Source organism: Mytilus californianus, unplaced genomic scaffold (genome assembly GCF_021869535.1).
Source record: "Mytilus californianus isolate M0D057914Y unplaced genomic scaffold, xbMytCali1.0.p SCAF_6, whole genome shotgun sequence".
NCBI classification, from domain to species: Eukaryota; Metazoa; Mollusca; class Bivalvia; order Mytilida; family Mytilidae; genus Mytilus; species Mytilus californianus.
This window is the reverse complement of record NW_026262712.1, coordinates 5,497,754-5,518,421: the sequence shown is the minus strand read 5'-3', so window position 1 is coordinate 5,518,421 and position 20,668 is coordinate 5,497,754. Positions and strand designations below refer to the sequence as shown.

At 31.4% G+C, this 20,668-nt stretch overlaps 1 protein-coding gene across 1 annotated transcript; it reads right to left on the bottom strand.

Annotated features, from left to right (window-relative positions):
* Window positions 1–203: 203 nt before the first annotated feature.
* On the bottom strand, window positions 204–19,154 carry LOC127704323 (zinc finger protein 69-like). The gene is made up of 3 exons (XM_052208320.1): window positions 19,081–19,154; window positions 8,848–8,931; window positions 204–3,236 (listed from the first exon to the last, which is right to left on the bottom strand). The coding sequence occupies exon 3, from the start codon at window positions 3,165–3,167 to the stop codon at window positions 411–413; it is 2,757 nt and encodes a 918-aa protein (XP_052064280.1). The 5' UTR covers window positions 3,168–3,236; window positions 8,848–8,931; window positions 19,081–19,154; the 3' UTR covers window positions 204–410.
* Window positions 19,155–20,668: the final 1,514 nt, after the last annotated feature.

The window sequence follows — 20,668 nt, the reverse complement described above, 5'->3', positions numbered from 1 at the left end:
TGAACAAATTTTGTTTCTGTAAGCCTTGCTTAATTCATTACTAAGATCTAGTATAAAGAATATCTTATCAGACTTGTGTGTATCTTATGTTTCAATTTGGTTAGCTATAGTCAAATCAGATTATCAAATATTTATGCCTCCAAAATGTTGGCCCAGGGAAGTACCCGTAACTTAAACTAAAGAAAATTCATTCGAAACCTATCTATATAACTATTCTATTAGAATTTCTCATACATGTCCTATATATATATATAATAATAATACAGTTAAGGTTTTCATCATGTTTATAGTAGCAAATCCTGCACTCCAGCAATCATTTTCCAGCTCCCTTTTTAGCAATTACAAATACTGTAATTTTCTAACTAATATAGGTATTCTAAGGCTTATATACATATACTGAAACACCAAACTCATAAATATCCATCATACTCCATAGAATTAACTTCAGTCTCATCCTGTCCTTCAGAATTCTCATTATTTCTAACATCTAGTGGTGTTTTGTGTTTATTTTCCAAGGTTTCTGAAGAATTCCCAGAATATTCCATGTGTTCATAAGATTTTTTATTTTTCTCAAGATTTTCAGCAGATTTTCCATTGTTTTTCACTTTCACCGCAGATTTTCCAATATTTTCATAATTTTTAAGTTTTTTGTCTATGGTCATGTCCACTGTAGAATTTTCATTATTTTCCACATTTTCTTCAGATCTTCGATTGATTTCCAAATTTTCTCTAAATTCATGTTCATTGTCAATATTTATCATGTTTTCTGCAGTTTTTCCATTATTTTTCACACTTTCTGCAGATCTTTGAACACCATGATCATTGAAACTTTTAGAAAATTCTTGGTTTTTCCAAAGTTTAACTGTAAATTTGCCTCCCTTTTCCAAATTCTCTTCAGATCTTTTGACATTTTCCAGATTATCTCCAACCTCTGGGTCACTGCCCATGTCTACTGAAGATTTTTCGTTATATTTCAGGTGAAATTCAGGCTCTTCTAGATCCTCATTTTCCATAGGTGTGTCAGATTTCACATCATCCTCCATACCCTCTAAAGATTTAAAACTTTCATCGTTTGAATGTGTTCTACCATGTTTCTTCAGTCGATCTTGGCGGTTAAATCCTTTCCCACATATTTCACAACTAAACCGTTTTTCTTCATTGTGAGTTTGAACATGTGACTTCAGATTCGACCAGCGATTGAATTCTCTTCCACATGTAGTACAGGGGTATGGTCTTTCGCCACTGTGCGTTCGAACATGAGATGCAAGATTTCCAGACTGACAAAAGCCTATTCCGCATATGTGACAGATATATGGTTTCTCACCTGTATGAGTCCGAAGATGGGCCTGAAAATCCTTGAGCCTACTAAATCCTCTTTCACATATCGAACAGACATGAGTTTTATCACCTGAGTGTGTTTGTTCATGATCTTTAAGATAATCAGGCCGATTAAATCCTTTTCCACAAATATTACAATGATATTGTTTTTCATCAGTGTGCGTCTGCTTGTGATACCTCAGATTTGATGCTTGACTGAATCCTACTCCACATATTTGACAGATGAATGGTTTTTCACCAGTATGGGTTCTATCATGTAACCGTAGATGTACCAACTGAGCAAATGCTTTGCCACATGTAGCACAGATGTATGGTTTTTCACCTGAGTGCGTTCGAATATGCAACTTTAGATTTGCTGGGTTTACAAAGGTTTTTCCACATGTACTACAAGTGAATTCTTCACCAGTATGGACTCTCACATGATTGGCCAGGCTCGCAGCACTGGCATAGCTCTTTCCACATGTTCCACAGATGAATGGTTTCTCACCAGTATGCGTTCTCGTGTGTGTCTTTAAACGTGAGAAATGCAAAAATTCTTTACCACATGTTTGACAAATCCACGGTGATTTTCCATTAGCTGATTTAGTCTGTGCACTAAGATTTGTCTGATCAGCTGTGTTTGGAAACACGGGTGACGAACTGTTGATAATATACATACTTTCCTCACTCGTTTCACTGTTTTGTACATGTTCGTCTGAATTCGTATTTGAATTGAACTTTTGACTTCCTCTTTTTCTTTTGTTTTTCAGTCCCCCATCTTTACACTTTTTTGTAGCTTCAGAGTTTATAATACCCGCTATTGATGCATTGATTATGTCTGTACACGTCCTGGCATAATACTTTAACGTATCGTCAGAATTTCTGAATCCTGGTTTGTCAATAGGATCACAATTTTTGTCATCTTTCGTTTGGTTTCCTTTATTTTGAAGCTCATCACTGATTTGTGTCATGCCTGTATTAAAGAATTGTGGTGCTTGTTTTTCCTTGTTCATTAAACCAGTATTTTCACGAATTTCTCTTTCAACTGCTTTGAATATCTCTTTGTTTAAATCTAAATCAGTCGCACCAGGATTATCGGTGATGTGCATCATTTTATCTTTGTATGCTCTGTTTCTCACAAGATCAGGATTATCTTTGGTATCTGAGTTTAAGCTAAGTCTTTTTCCATTTTCAGTATTTTCAATGAATATTCTACTTTGATCAGGTTTTTCTCGGTTTATTTTTAAATTTTGATGCATGTACCCGGCATCTTTAATTTCTGCTTCAGAAAGGCAATGGTCGTCCTCAACAGGTTCTTCTTTTATATCTTGTACCAGACTGTAATCGACGGCAACAGTTTCAGATTGATTTTTAGATTGGTTCTGGTCATATTCATTAAGTCTTACACTTGAATCTGTTCTGATATTTTCAGTGTAATTCATATATTCATCAGCTTTAGATCTTATTTTAGACAAAAACTCATCATATTCATTTGGACTTTTCTGTCTATTTATAGTGAGTCTGGGTTTTTCCCTGTTATTCTTATCTGTGCTAGTTTCTGATCTTTTTTCAAGTTGAAAACCATCATATTCATGTTCATCTTTTCGTATTAAATTTGGTCTATTGTATTCAGAATAAATCGTGTTATTTTCAGACGGATATTTAGCCTTATAGGCGTCACATTCATAATGTTCTGGTCTTTTACCTGTACTTATCCTATTCTTTTCAGCATAACCATGGTAACTCGAACATGCAAAATTTTCAGATTTATTTTCCGGAAGGTAATCGCCATGGTCATTTGGCTCTGTTTTGATATAAATACTGAGTCCATTATCCTTCTTACTTTCCATTGGAAATTCTTTATATTATGTAGGACTTCTTTGTTTGGTGTCCTTCAGAAATCCTGCTCTGGAATCAAGCTGCAAATAAAAAAAAAAAAATAATAAAAATAAAAACTTTGTAGAACTATTAGATAGAACTATTATACAGTACACATAATAGAAAAAAAAGTTCTATTGATTGATAGCGTTTGATTTTGTCAGTTTTTATGGACTTCCCCTTTTAAAAATCAAATCTGCCTTGGAGTTCAGTATTTTTCATATTTTTGACAAATTTGTTATCAGGTTATACTTTTTTATTGCACAGCAAAAAACACTCAGCAAAGGAACAGCGTTTTCTTGTCTTGTCAGGTAAAAATCACCCTTGCTGGTGTTGAGTGATTCACTCTGAAACTGAGTGATTGCTAGTGATTTAGAGTGACAACTCTCTGATTCATGACTCTGTCATTTATAACCATTGTAATATACAGTTAGTCAAATGACATATTAAAGGTCAACATCCAGTCTGGAACAAAAGTGTCCATACCGCCTGTTAAGTATTTAATGTTTTAAATTAACCTGAGACAAGAAAATTGTTTATATAAAATGAGAGTTCAATGTATCGAAAAAAAACAAAAAATGAATGGCATATATTGGAATTTAAAAAAAATTTATTTCAATTTTTTTTGTAGGTCGGGGTTTGTAAGGGGGGGTACACTTCATAAATATACAGGGACGGGCTCAAGGTTGACCTAAAATTTAAAGAAAAAAGTACTTTACATATTACCTCTATATTATAGTGAACATGACAATCTACATGTAAATATACATATTCTGTCTTATATCAATAATGGTACCAATTTACGGTGTCTTAAGCAAATGTTAAGTGTACATATAATTTTACATCCTTTATTTATTTGTCAGTTAACTTTACTTTACCATATTTAATTCAATTACCTGTGTGTAAAGGCAATGCATATGTGTCAAAACATCAAAGATGAGAAGGATTTTCCACCTGAGGCAGTTACTCTTGATATTTAGCAATCATATTTAATTAATTTAATTAATTACTGTAAGTCTGTAACTGATAAAATTGAATATGGAAATGAGTATTTCTGGAGCTTGAGTTCAAGCTTCACATTTTCTATGTATCTACATTTTTGTATGATTAAATGTTTTATATATTTTATCATAAGAGATTTATCATGTTTATGGTTAGGTTTTTTCTTTTGTGTAAAAGACATTCATGACATTTTTTAAGTTTATTTTTTACGCTATCTTTATTAGTAATTACATTTACATGTACATGTATATGTAGTTATTTGGTATAAAGTGTCTCCTAAGTCAGAATTTTGGCTGGATATCAGTTGTTTTAATATTTATGTACATGTACATGTATATTGTGTATGAATTCTTTTAATCTCATGTCAACACTTTAACAAACAAATTATTTATTTTATTCATTTATATTGTTGAAGAACTGTCATGACGATATGCTGAATGAATGAATGAATATTCTATTGCAGAGGCAAACATCAAAAATTATTCATGCTATACAAAAATAACATAATACAATGTATATATATACTCAAATAGTAAAATAAAATTTTCCGCTGGGCGCAGCTTGATACGACTGCAGAGGTCAAACCCTGAATAGTTGGGGCAAGTATGGACACAACATTCAAGCTTGATACAGCACTGAATTTGGATTGTGATTAAATATTTGACACAGCATAGGTTTCTGACACAGAATGAATGTGGTCTAAGAACTTAAAAATTCTTAATTTACCTATTCAAACCATATCATTATTATTTGCTTTTATATACATGATATATAAATCAGAAATAACCAATTTAAAATGAAAAATTTTAAAGAAAAAAAAAGGAAAAAAAAGAAAGAAAAAATCCCCACCCCCAAATTTTTTGAACCCCCTTATGATTCATCAACCCAAACTCAATCCCAGCCTTCCCTTTGTGGTATGGTACCTTGCAGTACAATTTCAGAGAGATCCATACACTTGAACACAAGTTATTGTCTGGAAACTAGAAAAATGCTTGTTTTTGGCCCTAAATTCCTAAACGTTTAGGGCAATTACCCCCAAACTCAAACCCAGCTTTCCCTTTGTGATATGGAACCTTGTAGTACAATTTCAGAAAGATCCATACACTTACACATAAGATATTGTCATGAAACTAGAAAAATGCTTGTTTTTTGCCCCTTTTTTGGCTCTAATTCCTAAAATTTTGAGGCAATTACCCCCTTAAAATCAATCCCAGCCTTCCCTTTGTGGTATGGTACCTTGCAGTACAATTTCAGAGAGATCCATACACTTGAACACAAGTTATTGTCTGGAAACTAGAAAAATGCTTATTATTGGCCCCTTTTTGGCCCCTTATTCCTAAACATTTTCGGCAATTACCCCCAAACTCAATTCCAGCTTTCCCTTTGTGATATGGAACCTTGTAGTACAATTTCAGAAAGATCCATACACTTACACACAAGTTATTGTCATGAAACTAGAAAAATGCTTGTTTTTTGCCCCTTTTTTGGCCCCTAATTCCTCAAATTTTGAGGCAATTACCCCCAAAATCAATCCCAGCATTCTCTTTGTGATGTGGAACCTTGTGGTACAATGTCGGAGATATCCATACACTAACACACAAGTTATGTCTGGAAGTTACAAAAATGCTTATTTTTGGCCCCTTTTTGGCCCCTAATTCATTAACTGTTGGTACCATAACCCCCAAAATCAATCCCAACCTTCCTTTTGTGGTATTGAACCTTATGGTAAAATTTCATAGAGATCCATTCACTTAAACTAAAGTTAGAGTGCGAAAACCAATGTGTCTTCGGACGACGACGCCGACGACGACGCCAACGTCATACATGTACCAATATACGACAATTTTGCGGTCGTATAAAAATAAGGAGATGTGGTATGATTGCCAATCAGACAACTTCTGTGAATGTACTTTAATTAGTGGGTATCAATTTTTGTGGTTTGAGCAAAAGTTACATATGGGTGGGTTCTTAAATTCAGGGATTTTAGTTTTCTGAAGGAAAAAAAAATGAGAGAAGAATTTGAAGCAAACAGAAATGAAGATTTTTTTATAATATTCAAATGTAGATTTATAATTATATATATGATTTGTGGACATTGCAAAATAAGGTGTTTATTCACTTACTTTTTCGTCTTTCATAACTGACAACATTCAACAAATTTTTAATAAATCAATAGCTTTCATAAATAAGCTAAGGTGATTCATATATGACAAATTGTCTTGATTGAAGGAAATTGCGAAGTAAACATTTGAATTTTGTTGTACACGTGCACGATTAAAAATCATCAAAGGTGTTAATTTGGTCATAAACATGTCCCTCAAAGAAAAAGGCTACATAAATAAGTGCATAAATGTATTTTGAATTCTAGAATTAATTTTAATTCCAATATGAAATTATTTTTTTACTGTATGAGTAGATATAGCATATCATTACCAGAAATCTGACTTTCATCGATCAATTTTTTTTAATTAGATTTAAAAGGTTAAAAGTCTTTAATACTGTTTAGTTTTTTTTTAAAGATTACATGGGTAAACATGGTAAAAGCCTGCCTGCAGTTGTATATAAACAAAAAATAGTTCATAGTGCGTTTTGCCATATTCGATGTATTCTCTAGTATATGCCAGTATCCATGTAAAAACCTACATGGGGATCTTTACATGTCTTGATTTCGACAACAACTCTTATAATTCATGGACACTTAAATTCAGGGATTTTAGTTTTCTGAAGGAAAAAAAAATGAGAGAAGAATTTGAAGCAAACAGAAATGAAGATTTTTTTATAATATTCAAATGTAGTTTTATAATTATATATATGATTTGTGGACATTGCAAAATAAGGTGTTTATTCACTTACTTTTTCGTCTTTCATAACTGACAACATTCAACAAATTTTTAATAAATCAATAGCTTTCATAAATAAGCTAAGGTGATTCATATATGACAAATTGTCTCGATTGAAGGAAATTGCAAAGTAAACATTTGAATTTTGTTGTACACGTGCACGTGTAATCAGAAGTGATGACACTATTTAACCCAAGATCTAATGATTGACAGATTAAAAATCATCAAAGGTGTTAATTTGGTCATAAACATGTCCCTCAAAGAAAAAGGCTACATAAACAAGTGCATAAATGTATTTTGAATTCTAGAATTAATTTTAATTTCAATATGAAATTATTTTTTTACTGTATGAGTAGATATAGCATATCATTACCAGAAATCTGACTTTCATCGATCAATTTTTTTTAATTAGATTTAAAAGGTTAAAAGTCTTTAATACTGTTTAGTTTTTTTTTAAAGATTACATGGGTAAACATGGTAAAAGCCTGCCTGCAGTTGTATATAAACAAAAAATAGTTCATAGTGCGTTTTGCCATATTCGATGTATTCTCTAGTATATGCCAGTATCCATGTAAAAACCTACATGGGGATCTTTACATGTCTTGATTTCGACAACAACTCTTATAATTCATGGACACTTAAATTCAGGGATTTTAGTTTTCTGAAGGAAAAAAAAATGAGAGAAGAATTTGAAGCAAACAGAAATGAAGATTTTTTTATAATATTCAAATGTAGTTTTATAATTATATATATGATTTGTGGACATTGCAAAATAAGGTGTTTATTCACTTACTTTTTCGTCTTTCATAACTGACAACATTCAACAAATTTTTAATAAATTAATAGCTTTCATAAATAAGCTAAGGTGATTCATATATGACAAATTGTCTCGATTGAAGGAAATTGCAAAGTAAACATTTGAATTTTGTTGTACACGTGCACGTGTAATCAGAAGTGATGACACTATATATATCATGTATATATATATTTAACCCAAGATCTAATGATTGACAGATTAAAAATCATCAAAGGTGTTAATTTGGTCATAAACATGTTCCTCAAAGAAAAAGGCTACATAAACAAGTGCATAAATGTATTTTGAATTCTAGAATTAATTTTAATTCCAATATGAAATTATTTTTTTACTGTATGAGTAGATATAGCATATCATTACCAGAAATCTGACTTTCATCGATCAATTTTTTTTAATTAGATTTAAAAGGTTAAAAGTCTTTAATACTGTTTAGTTTTTTTTTTAAAGATTACATGGGTAAACATGGTAAAAGCCTGCCTGCAGTTGTATATAAACAAAAAATAGTTCATAGTGCGTTTTGCCATATTCGATGTATTCTCTAGTATATGCCAGTATCCATGTAAAAACCTACATGGGGATCTTTACATGTCTTGATTTCGACAACAACTCTTATAATTCATGGACACTTAAATTCATGGATAGAGCCATCCACGAAAACCACGAAAATTGGTACCCCACGAATAAAAGTACTTTCACAGTATCCACCAAAGGTCAAATGAAGTGGATTTAAGCAATAAAAGGCAACAGTAAATCCGGCATTCAATCATGAGAAAAACCCTTTGAATCTGGAATATTTTTCAATTCTGGAAAAATTTGATGAAAACTAACCCAACTAAATAGGGTTAACCATGCGTGCATGGCTAAGGGGAGTTAATTAGTTCATACTGAAATATCAGTGAAAGTGAAATCAACCTTAACCATGCGCTTATGGCTAACCCTATTTAGTTGGAATTTTAGAATTCAAAATTATTCCAGACATGCAAAATATATGCTGACCTTTATATATCTTGTAAATCTATGTCTGTTGGTTTACCATGGTTACTGTCTCTTTATTATGTACACCCTATATCTTGTATTCATCTAAAATAAAGAAAAAACATACACAACTCATCATTATACATTGATTAAATTCAAATTTTACTCATATACATGTAAGTTTGTTTTATTTTTTAAAACAGATGCAAAAGATACCAAAGGGACATTCAAACTCATGAGTTGTCTGTTGAAAATAAACTGATAATGCCATTGAGAAAAAAGAAAAAAAACAAAAGATAAACAACTGTTGCTCCCCCCCTCCTCCCCCACCCCCACCCCTTTATGGAGCTTCATACATGTATATGATATATGCATAAACTTTCCAAACATTGATTTGACAATGGGGCCCCCTTTTTTAAAATCCTGGATCCACACCAGACTAGTACATTTAGTATAAGTATACTCCACATCAGATGTCATCTGCTTTTTTATATTGTATAATAATTTATAATGTTAACATAAGCATGATAAGATCAGATAAGATATTTTATTGGTTTAAAATCCAAAATTATAGGATTGATACCAAAACAAAAAACATTGGTTATACATAAACATACAAACATATATCTGACCACATTTATAAACATTGTATATATATCATGTATATATAAACAAGTCTAAATTGAAAACAACGCATGATATATATATATAGCTATTATTAAAAGAAAATATTGTTACAATAATGAATGTATATAATCTCTGAGAGGAGGTGGTACCACAAAGTTATTTAATACTCAACAAAGCATTTCTAGAATTGTACATGTCGCTTATGAATTTTACAATAATTCTAATTATATCAGTCTCACCACACGTATACAGAAATTTAAATCTTGCTTAATTAGTCATATTTAAAAAAGAGGGAACTATTTCACTAATTTTGGAAAACAATTGATCTCTAATAGTATTTAGTTTTGTACATTTTATAGTGAAATGAAATTCATCTTCTACTTCTAAAAGACACAAAGGACAAATTCTTTCTTCTAACGGAGTTTTAGTGTGACGACCTTGTTCAATTCTAAGAACACTATTACTTATGCGAATTTTGGCAAAATGTCCTATTACTTTTCTGTCAATACTTAACACTAAATAGGTTTCCAATTTATAATTTCCTTTAATCTGTCTATATGTTCTGCATGTTCTGAGCTTATTACCATGCAATGATTTATCATCACAAAATATAAATTCTTTCCAATAATTAAGATATCTATCTTTAAGTCTGGTATGAAGTGCATATAATAAATGCCTTTTTGAAATAGTATCATGTTTTTCCCAAACATGTGAAAAATTTAATGTAGCAAGTAACTGTTCAATCTTTTTTGCAAATCCATTGGTTAATAAATTATAAGAACATGTATTTTTTCAATATTATCCATGTAGACATTAGTACAAAAATACACCTGTATGCATGGTATATATTGCAATACATTTTTAAAATTTTTCCTAAAGCATGTATAAAGTTGGTTCCTTTACAGAAATTAAGATCACCCTGTTAAAATGTATACATAATCATTTTGGTGCTTATTATAGCTGACTATGCGATATGGATTTTGCTCATTGTTGAAGGCTATATGTTGACCTACAAAATGTATAGTTGTTAATTTCTATGTCATTTGGTCTCTTGTGTAGAGTTGTCTTTTTCTGTTATGGTATTGAACCTTCTGGTAAATTTTCATAGAGATCCATTAGCTTAAACTAAAGTTATTGTAGGGATACCAAACGTGTCTTCAAACGACAGCGACATGATGGCATTATACATGTTATAGGAACGCAATTTTTTTGCGATCATATATATAACTAGAGGCTCTCAAGAGCCTGTGTCGCTCACCTGATTCTACTTTGGTTTTGGAAATCATGTAAAAATAGATTAAAATCATAACAGATACCCTAATAATGAGTGAGACCAAATTTGGTTTAAAATTGGTCCTGTAATTTAATAAAAAATCCTGGTGGCCATCTTGAACAGTAAATCGGCAACAAAGTAGCAACACTTCATCAGCACCTCATAAGAAACATTTAAGCCATGTTTTGGTTTCATTCCATTCAGTGCACCTCTAGAAGAAGCATTTGTATGTATTTCCCATAGGGTCTTATGTTAAAGGAAGTCCCCCCATTGGCGGCCATCATGGATGAAGGATCAGCTTCAAAGTAACAAAACTTAGTCAGCACCTCATAAGGAACATTCATGCCATGTTTGGTTTCAATCCATTCAGTATGTGGTTCTCTAAAAGAAGACATCTGTATGTATTGTCCATAGGGTCCTTTGTTAAACATTGTCCCCATCTGGCGGCCATCTTGGATGAAGGATCAGCTTCAAAGTAACAACACTTGGTCAGCACCTCAAAAGGAACATGCTTGCCATGTTTGGTTTCATTCCATTCAATGATTCTCTAAAAGAAGACATTTGTATGTATTTCTCAAAGGGTCCCATGTTAAACTAAGTCCTCCACTGGCGGCCATCTTAGATTATGGATCAGCTTCATAGTAACAACACTTGGTCACCACCTCATAAGGAACATTCATGCCATGTTTGGTTTCATTCCATTCAGTGGTTCTCTAAAAGAAGACATTTGTATGTATTTCCCTTAGGGTCCTATGTTAAACTAAGTCCCCCGCTGGCGGCCATCTTGGAAGATGGATCAGCTTCAAAGTAACAACACTCGGTCAGCACCTCATAAGGAACATTCATGTCATGTTTGGTTTCATTCCATTCAGTGGTTCTCTAAAAGAAGACATTTGTATGTATTTCCCATAGGGTCCCATGTTAAACTAAGTCCCCTGCTGGCGGCCATCTTGGATTATGGATCGGCTTCAAAGTAACAACACTCGGTCAGCACCTCATAAGGAACATTCGTACCATGTTTGGTTTCATTCCATTCAGTGGTTCTCTAAAAGAAGACATTTGTATGTATTTCCCATAGGGTCCTATGTTAAACTAAGTCCCCCGCTGGCGGCCATCTTGGATAATGGATCGGCTTCAAAGTAACAACACTTGGTCAGCACCTCATAAGGAACATTCATGCCATGTTTGATTTCATTCCATTCAGTGGTTATCTAATAGAAGACATTTGTATGTATTTCCCATAGGGTCCTATGTTAAACTAAGTCCCCCGCTGGCGGCCATCCTGGATGATGGATCCGCTACAAAGTAACAACACTTGGTCAGCACCTCATAAGGAGCATTCATGCTATGTTTGGTTTCATTCCATTCAGTGGTTCTCTAGAAGAAGTTCAAAATGTAAAAAGTTAACGACGACGACGGACGCCAAGTAATGAGAAAAGCTCACCTGGCCCTTTGGATGGGCTAAAAAGGTGAGCTAAAAAGGGGTGAAAATTTGATTGGTTAGCTTCCAGTGATGGTCATATACTTATTTTGTATATTTATATATTCATTTTGTATTTGTTTAAAAATAAAATATTGAAAACAATTGTATTGACCCAGTACAATGTTTATAATATATAATATGGTTGTTATCTGCTCTTTGGTCAGGTTGTTGACTCTTTGACATATCCCCATTTCCATTCTCAATTTTAAGATGAAAGCAAATTAGCTTACAACATGTACAAAACTGTTACTAAAGAGAGACAACTCAGTTTAAGCTGAGATTTATAAAAATAATTACAGTGTACATGTATAATGGGAGATAACTGTAAATCAATATTTGTAGTCTGTTTCATGCAAATTATTCCAGGATACAAAAGGGGTGAAAATTTGATTGGTTAGCTTCCAGTGATGGTCATATACTTATTTTGTATATTTATATATTCATTTTGTATTTGTTTAAAAATAAAATATTGAAAACAATTGTATTGACCCAGTACAATGTTTATAATATATAATATGGTTGTTATCTGCTCTTTGGTCAGGTTGTTGACTCTTTGACATATCCCCATTTCCATTCTCAATTTTAAGATGAAAGCAAATTAGCTTACAACATGTACAAAACTGTTACTAAAGAGAGACAACTCAGTTTAAGCTGAGATTTATAAAAATAATTACAGTGTACATGTATAATGGGAGATAACTGTAAATCAATATTTGTAGTCTGTTTCATGCAAATTATTCCAGGAAAATTCTTACAGCCTAAAAATGTTTACCAACTTATCCATTGTTATCATGAAAATGCCTCAAATAAAACGCACTTTTATAAGGTATTTTGAAAATTAACCAACATTGTTCAAACTCATGTCTTTATTAATTAGGTTGTATAAGAAAATATCTATAGAAATAATGTAAAAGATTAGATTTTCCTTCACAAATGAAATATTTCTCTTCTTGTCACACCAAATTTTTTTATGTTTTTTAGTCACGACTCTTGTGACAGTCCTGTAATTGGTATAATCCCTGTATTTAAGTAAAATTTAATTGGTATGATAATCATGATAATCAGACATTTCTTCATAAACATGATAAAGATCTAGCTATCGGTGCACAATTTAGACAACAACTGACAGTCATGAGTAATACTTATAAATACAAGTCATGTTCATTTATCTGAAGATCTATGTTAGTTATATTTACTGATACATGTACATGTATAAGTAAACTTGTAAGATTTTTCTTTTCTCAACAAGGTTTGAATAATCTCCCTTTAATTTTCTCCAAAAAATTACTTACATTGTATATATTAAGTACAATGTCTTTTTTTTTACAACTCCTTATATCAGTCAAGGGTACTACTTGTAAAGTCAAGTTATTTCTATTTTCTTGAAGAAGTAAATAATAATATACTTATATAAGTAAATTTTGTTATGTTCATTATTCTTATAATGTTTGAATAATCTCCCCATAATTTTCTCAAAAAATTCACTTGTATAAGTAATTTTTTTTTTAACAATCCCCAAAATTCTCTAGTTTTGAGAGGTAAAAATATGCCTTTAATGATTTTTCTCTGGTTATGTCATAATTTTTCATTTGAGTTCAATGTTTCATCTCACTGATTCAACAAAGAAACTAATTGCACAAAGATCTTAAGTATTTGTGCAAGACCTTCAAAAATTGCCCCTTGGGACTAGTAAATGAACAGTGTTCTGAAGACAAATGAGATTTTCACTGTCTATAAAATTACACTTACATGTTTAGTAAAGACATCTGCAAAGGACAGACAATTAAAAATTCTATTAGAGCAAAGAACTCCTGAGAAATTCAAGAAATGAAGCTAAGATGACTTTTTTACTTGTATAAGTAAAAAAAATCTGAATGTCTAAGGGACACAACTAAGCCAATAAAATACTTTACCTAAACAAGTAAATAAAATACTCTTATATAAGTATTATACAAATTTACTTATATAAGTATTAAACAAATTTACTTATATAAGTATTTTAATATTTACTCTTTCAAATAAATAAAAATTACTTGTACAAGTAGTACCCCTGACTATATATTCTCAAGTTTTGGAAGGTTAAAACATTCCAAAACAATGCTTTTTTCTGGAATGCAAATTATTGTTTAATTAAAGTACAACCATTTATCTCAAAAACTACTGTAAATAAAAAAAATTGCACACATTTATCATTGCGATATTTGAAGAATGGACATATATTTGAGATAAAATTATTGCAAATTCAGGTAAAAATGCATACAGATATATGCAATAATAAAAAAATTCGTAAGGGTTCCGCGGAACCCAGTGTCTCGCCTACTTTTGCTTTTAATGGCAGGCTCAACAAAAATGAGGAAAAAAATCAATAAAAATATTCCTTTAGATACTATCTTTAGATTGTAAGAAGCTTCTGTCAAAGTTTGGTATAAATCCAGGATAGTTTATGAATCTAATAAATGTTTTAAAAACTTTAACTGCAGACTGTATTTTATGTTAACAGGAAGAAAAACTAAGTCCATTTATAAGTAAAATACGGAAAAAAAGAAATTTTTTTTTTACAAATTTACTTCTGGATACTATCTTATGATCATAAACAAGCTTCTGTCCAAGTTAGGTACAAATCCAGGATAGTTTAAGAAAGTTATTAAAATTTCAAAAACTTTAACCTCAGAGTGAATGTATTGTTTTCTGGCAGAAAAACTAAGTCCATTTATAAGTAAAATATGGAAAAAATGAAATTTTTTTTTTAACAAATTTACTTCTGGATATTATCTTATGATCATAAACAAGCTTCTGTCCAAGTTTGGTACAAATCCAGGATAGTTTAAGAAAGTTATTAAAATTTAAAAAACTTTAACCACAGAGTGGATGTAATGTTTCCTGGCAGAAAAACTAAGTCCATTTACAAGTAAAATACGGAAAAACAGGAATTTTATTTTTACAAAATTTACTTCTGGATACTATCTTATGATCATAAACAAGCTTCTGTCCAAGTTTGGTACAAATCCAGGATAGTTTAAGAAAGTTATTAAAATTTCAAAAACTTTAACCACAGAGTGAATATTTGTGGACGCCGCCGACGACAACGACGACGCCGACGGAATGTAGGATCGCTATGTCTCGCTTTTTCGACTAAAGTCGAAGGCTCGACAAAAATCTCAATAATTTAAAAATTTATTGTGCCTGCTGTGCACAGATATTAAGTGTAACTCAGATTTTGCTCCCTGCAGGCTTGCAATATAAATAAGCAGTATTTTGAAGATAACAGGCAAATGAGATTTTTTTCATCGTCCATTAAATTATGCTTTTATGAATAGAAAAGACAATTATTAACATGACTAATTTCAGAAACTTTAACACTCTTTTGTTAGACTGAAAGTCTACTGTTCTGACAAGAGCCATAGACTGCTCTTACTTCTTAATTATCTGGTTTATATCATATCTTATTAATTTGTTTATAAATCCTGTAGAATCCATGACAAAACGCCCCACTGGCAAATCGCCCCACACCTAATCTCCCCACTTTTTCACCAACTTGCCCCACTTTCTAATAAATCGCCCCACTCTTGTTTACCAACTCGCCCCACTCTTGTTTACCAATTCGCCCCACTTATGAAAAAGGGTAAACTCCCATTAAAAATTGGTTGGATAATGCCCAATTATGAAAAAGGGTTAAAATCCTGCTGAAATAAGGTCTGCCAACACACCCCACTCATGACAAATAGATAAACCACGATGAATTTAGTAAGGCCAACTCGCCTTACTTATGAAAAAAGATGCAATCCTGTTGTACAGTCAGGGGACTTATTGAAATAAGTGATTTTTAAATCACTTATTTAAGTAGCAAATTCGAAGTTTTGTCACAAATTGTGATTTTGTAGTTTTACCAAAATTTTAAACACATAGGTTTAGATAATATCTTTTCATTAGTAAAATTGAAAAACATGAACTTTTTGCTTCTTTTAAGCAGCAAGGTTTATGCCTTTGATGCAATCATTTACAGTACACACAGAGAGGATGTAATCTCATACTCCCAACACTGATTCTGGTGTAACACAGTGTCATACTGTGAAACACAGATTTCTCTCCCAAAAAACACCAAGTAATTACTCCCATCTGGGAGGGTTTTATGACCTGTTGATTGCAGGTAAGAGTAATAAAAATCAACAAAGCACGACTGCATGGTCTGACAGTGACATAATTACAGGTCAACTATTCTCTCACTTCTTCCTATTTCAATCATTTCCTATTTAGTTTTATTTCTGAAAGCACTAAAAAAAGGTTAACGAAACGATTTTTAAAATTTTTATACAAATATGTATTTTTAGATTGGAAAATTATTTACATTCTTTCATAATCTCATAATCAAGAATGGCAACTTGATATTGACAATAAGTTGTATTTATAGTCAATTTAAACATATAGATATTAGTATATACATGGTTTAAAAAATAATAGTAATGATACAAAAAAAAATAATGATTAAAATAAAATAATGTAGATAAATTACATATATATATATTATATTTATATAATCTTCCTTTATTTCTTATCATTTAAATTTAGAAAAAACGATTGAATAAATTCAATTAAAATATATGTCTTTATTTTCTATTAATAATACTCCACTTACAGGTGATGTTTTGTTTGTTTTTGTATGTTTCTTAGGTATGAAAAACCAACACTGTCAGAACAAATGCTGAATATAATTTTAATAAATAAAGTTCAGTCTGAGTTGTACAGGATTCTTTAATAAAATCAGATTATAATATGTCTCTGATTAAATTTAACAAATCTCGCACTTTTCATCATTTTTGTGACTGTCATTTAGTGACAGGAAACACAAGAAATGTTTATTGTAGTCATATACTACTGGCACACTTCAAAGGTAATCATAGCAATAAAAATCATGTTGTTGGGAGAAACCACACCAAGGTAATCAACAATTCAGGAGTTTTAGGGAGGAATTACTCCAAGTTTCTCCCAATTTCCTCCCAAGATTTGGAGAGAGTTGCTGGAGTTTCTTGGTGTGACACCAAGTTTTTACACAGTGTAGGGAGTATGAGATTACATCCTCTCTGTGTGTACTGTAGCAGCAAATTCTATTTTAATTGAAAAAATGCTATAAAAATGGCTTTTCATAATGAACTGATACTTTCTTAACAGATTTTTCCCAGCAGTGGGAGTATTTTTCCTGTAAAATTCAAGGTTTCATCTTATAGATTATGTAATAAAATTCTACTGTTCGCGATCAAAATTTCACTGTTCGGGGGGTGTTGAAATTAGTGGGGGTTATTAAAATAATGATACTTAAAGAAGTGATTTTTTGGAAGGAAATTGAGGTATAATACTTAAACAAGTGATTTTTATGTCATTATCCTAGATTTAGTACAAGGTCATCACCTGACATGACCCGGTCATCCTATCAACACAGATGTTGGTTCTGATAATTTTAGCAACATAATTAGTCCCTGGATCATTAGTATTTTATATTTAATGTTACAATAAAATTAAATCACTTAGTCTAGTGATTAATTTGTACTACTTAAATAGGTGATTATTAAAGAAAGACAACTCTTACTTCAAACCTTTATGGACATAATGTTACTTGAATCAGTGATTTAGAAAATCACTCATTTAAGTAAGTCCCCTGACTGTTGTATATCTATGTTCCTGCCCCACTTATAAATAAAATGAATACCTATAAAAACCTTAGATAAAAATGTTTTTGTAGTTCTTTTCTTTTTGTTGAAATAAAGCAGAAAGAAGTGAGTATCAGTATTTCTGTGACGTGAAATTCAACTAGCCCCACTTGTGGAAAATAGAAAAATCCAGATGAATTGTATTTTAAGAAAGTGAAACATCATTTTATTTCAAAAAAAATAATTTAATAAATTTTTGTTTTTTTGTATTGTGTAGATTAGTTTTCATTTAAGTGGGGCGAGTTGGCAGACCTGAAAATTATATATTCATATAGATTTTACGTTTTTTCATTAAGTGGGGCGAGTTGGCAGGAGATAAATTAATGAGATTTAACCCTTTGTGAGGGAGATTTTTTAAAAAGTGGGGCAAGTTGGTAAACCAGTTTGGGGCGTTTTTTTTTTAAAGTGGGGCGAGTTGGTGAAAAAGTGGGGCGATTTGCCAGTGGGACGATTTGTCCTGCTTCCATCCTGTATATATACTTACATGTATATATAAATATTCATCATAGATTGAAGAATGTACATGTAAGTCAAATATACAAAAAACCAAAAACATTGTAACGTGTTAGATGGTATTTTAATGTCGTTTGTTGGTGTACAACAGTGTAAGTTGATAAATAGCCCTATCAAAATTTTATAATGAGGCCATACACAACAAGGTTAATACCAGGTCAGGCTTAAAATTTTCTTCCTAAAATTTATAAGGTCAACTTAAAAATTACCTGTCGCAATCATCAACCATGACAAGACTTTTAGAGACTTTTTATTCACCTTAAGACAGCCGGAAATAAAATGATGACTTGGCATGATTTTGCAGAAACAAAACTTTCTGGCAAATGTTTCAGGATTTTTACTACATTTTGTTCATGACCTCATTTTGAATCTAGTTGACCTACTGACGTTTGGAAAACAATCTGTTTAGATTTATGTCCTCACGTGTTTATGTTGGTGCGATACAATAGTATGGGGTTAAGGTTTTATTCTTCTTTTATATCGGACACACCAACATGAGTTGATCAAATCATTTGTACATAATTCATAATAACAAAGACAGTGAATTTCCGTTTAATATCTCTCGAACTCATAAAAACACCTGTTTGTGTAATTTTAGAACTACTTAAAAGCGTGTTCGTTCAATATTCATTGTATTATTCACTCTCAACACTTACAATAAAATCATATCAAATTAATTTTTGAACATATGTCTTTGGGGTCTCATTCAAGTATTCTTTGTGATTTAACCCTCCTATTTTATGAACTCTAATCTATTCACAAACAATCGTTTTGATTGGCCGAATAATTTCTTTACGCCACAAAATCGGACCTTTAACAACTCGTCCCATATAATTGTCGTTACGTCTTTATTTCAAATCTTTGATAATTGTATTAAAAAATCCAGTCTGGCACCACCTATTAATTTAGAATATTATATAAATACTATCCAACAAAGAATCTTTGACCAGGTTTATCAAATTATGAACTGTTCCATTAATGTGAAATAACTAAATTTCTTTTGAAAGACTCAAAAAATTGGAAAAAGGCCCCCGTATATTGATATATGTAAATTTAAAACTAACAGATCAGTTTTCAGTAAATTTAAACTCAGTGCCCATTTCCTAGCAATTGAAAGGGGGCGTTATACCAACATTGAAAGAAATCAACGCATTTGCTTATCCTGTAATAGGCAAGAAATTGAGGATGAATACCATTTCTCAGTTCTCAGTATGTCCATGCTATATATCATTGAGGGATACCGATATACAAAATATTAATCTTAATCTTAATTTCAATTTTATTTAATTGCATTCAGCTATACATGTAACACTGAGGCATATGACAACACTTTTAAATAACAGTTTGCCTTCATTATAAAATTATCCCAATAAGTAAATTAATGATTGTCTTTTATTGAGAACATCTGTATAATTTATATTTTTTTAATATGTATCCTTTTTTTGTTCATGAACATCATTAATGCGTTAAATGTCGATACACACATATTTATAGTCTTTTTTTCGTGTGAATATCACTGTCACTCTAATTTAATTATTGTCAGTTTATTATCTCATTACTGTATGCCATAACCATTTAATGTAAATATGTGTGTGCAAATAAATATTGTCTATTGTCTATTGTAAAAAAATAAAATAAAAAAAAAAAATACATATTTTTTTCATTTCCATTCAATTTCAGTATTCTGTGTAGTCTAGCATCCTGGCCAAAACTCCTATTCACGTCAGCATGGTCAGTACACAGTGAGTCAGGATCCCAGGCTATATTTTGTGTTTAAAGAATTCTGAGACTACTATAACGGTGTTAAAGCTCTCGGGTTATATATAGTCTCAGAAGGAATTTCGAATCGAATAATTTATTTAAAAGAATAGAATGCCCTCCCCCCCTCCCCCCAAAAAAAACCCCAAAACAAACCCAAAACAAACAGACAACATAAGCATAATAAAAACTCAAAGTTTATTTGTATACTATGCCGACTCTAAATAAAGCTTATTTAAAACAATTACACACAAAAGAAAAAATGAATGGTCGGTACCTTATAAAGTCTTTTTAATATTTTTTCTTAGGTCAGAGACTTTCAACACTAGGTCCCTACTTAGGTACACATGTACAGAAGTAAGTACTGATCCTGATCCTTGGGTCAATATATTGACACGACTTGTTGCGTGATGCTAATCGTTTCATCTGGTACACTTTTTCTCTAAGTGGCATCTCACAGTGTCTGGGTATACTTTTTAGGCGCAA

Coding starts and splice junctions, on each gene's coding strand:
- LOC127704323 (XM_052208320.1), bottom strand. CDS start 3,167: ATGGAAAGTAAGAAGGATAATGGACTCAGTATTTATATCAAAACAGAG.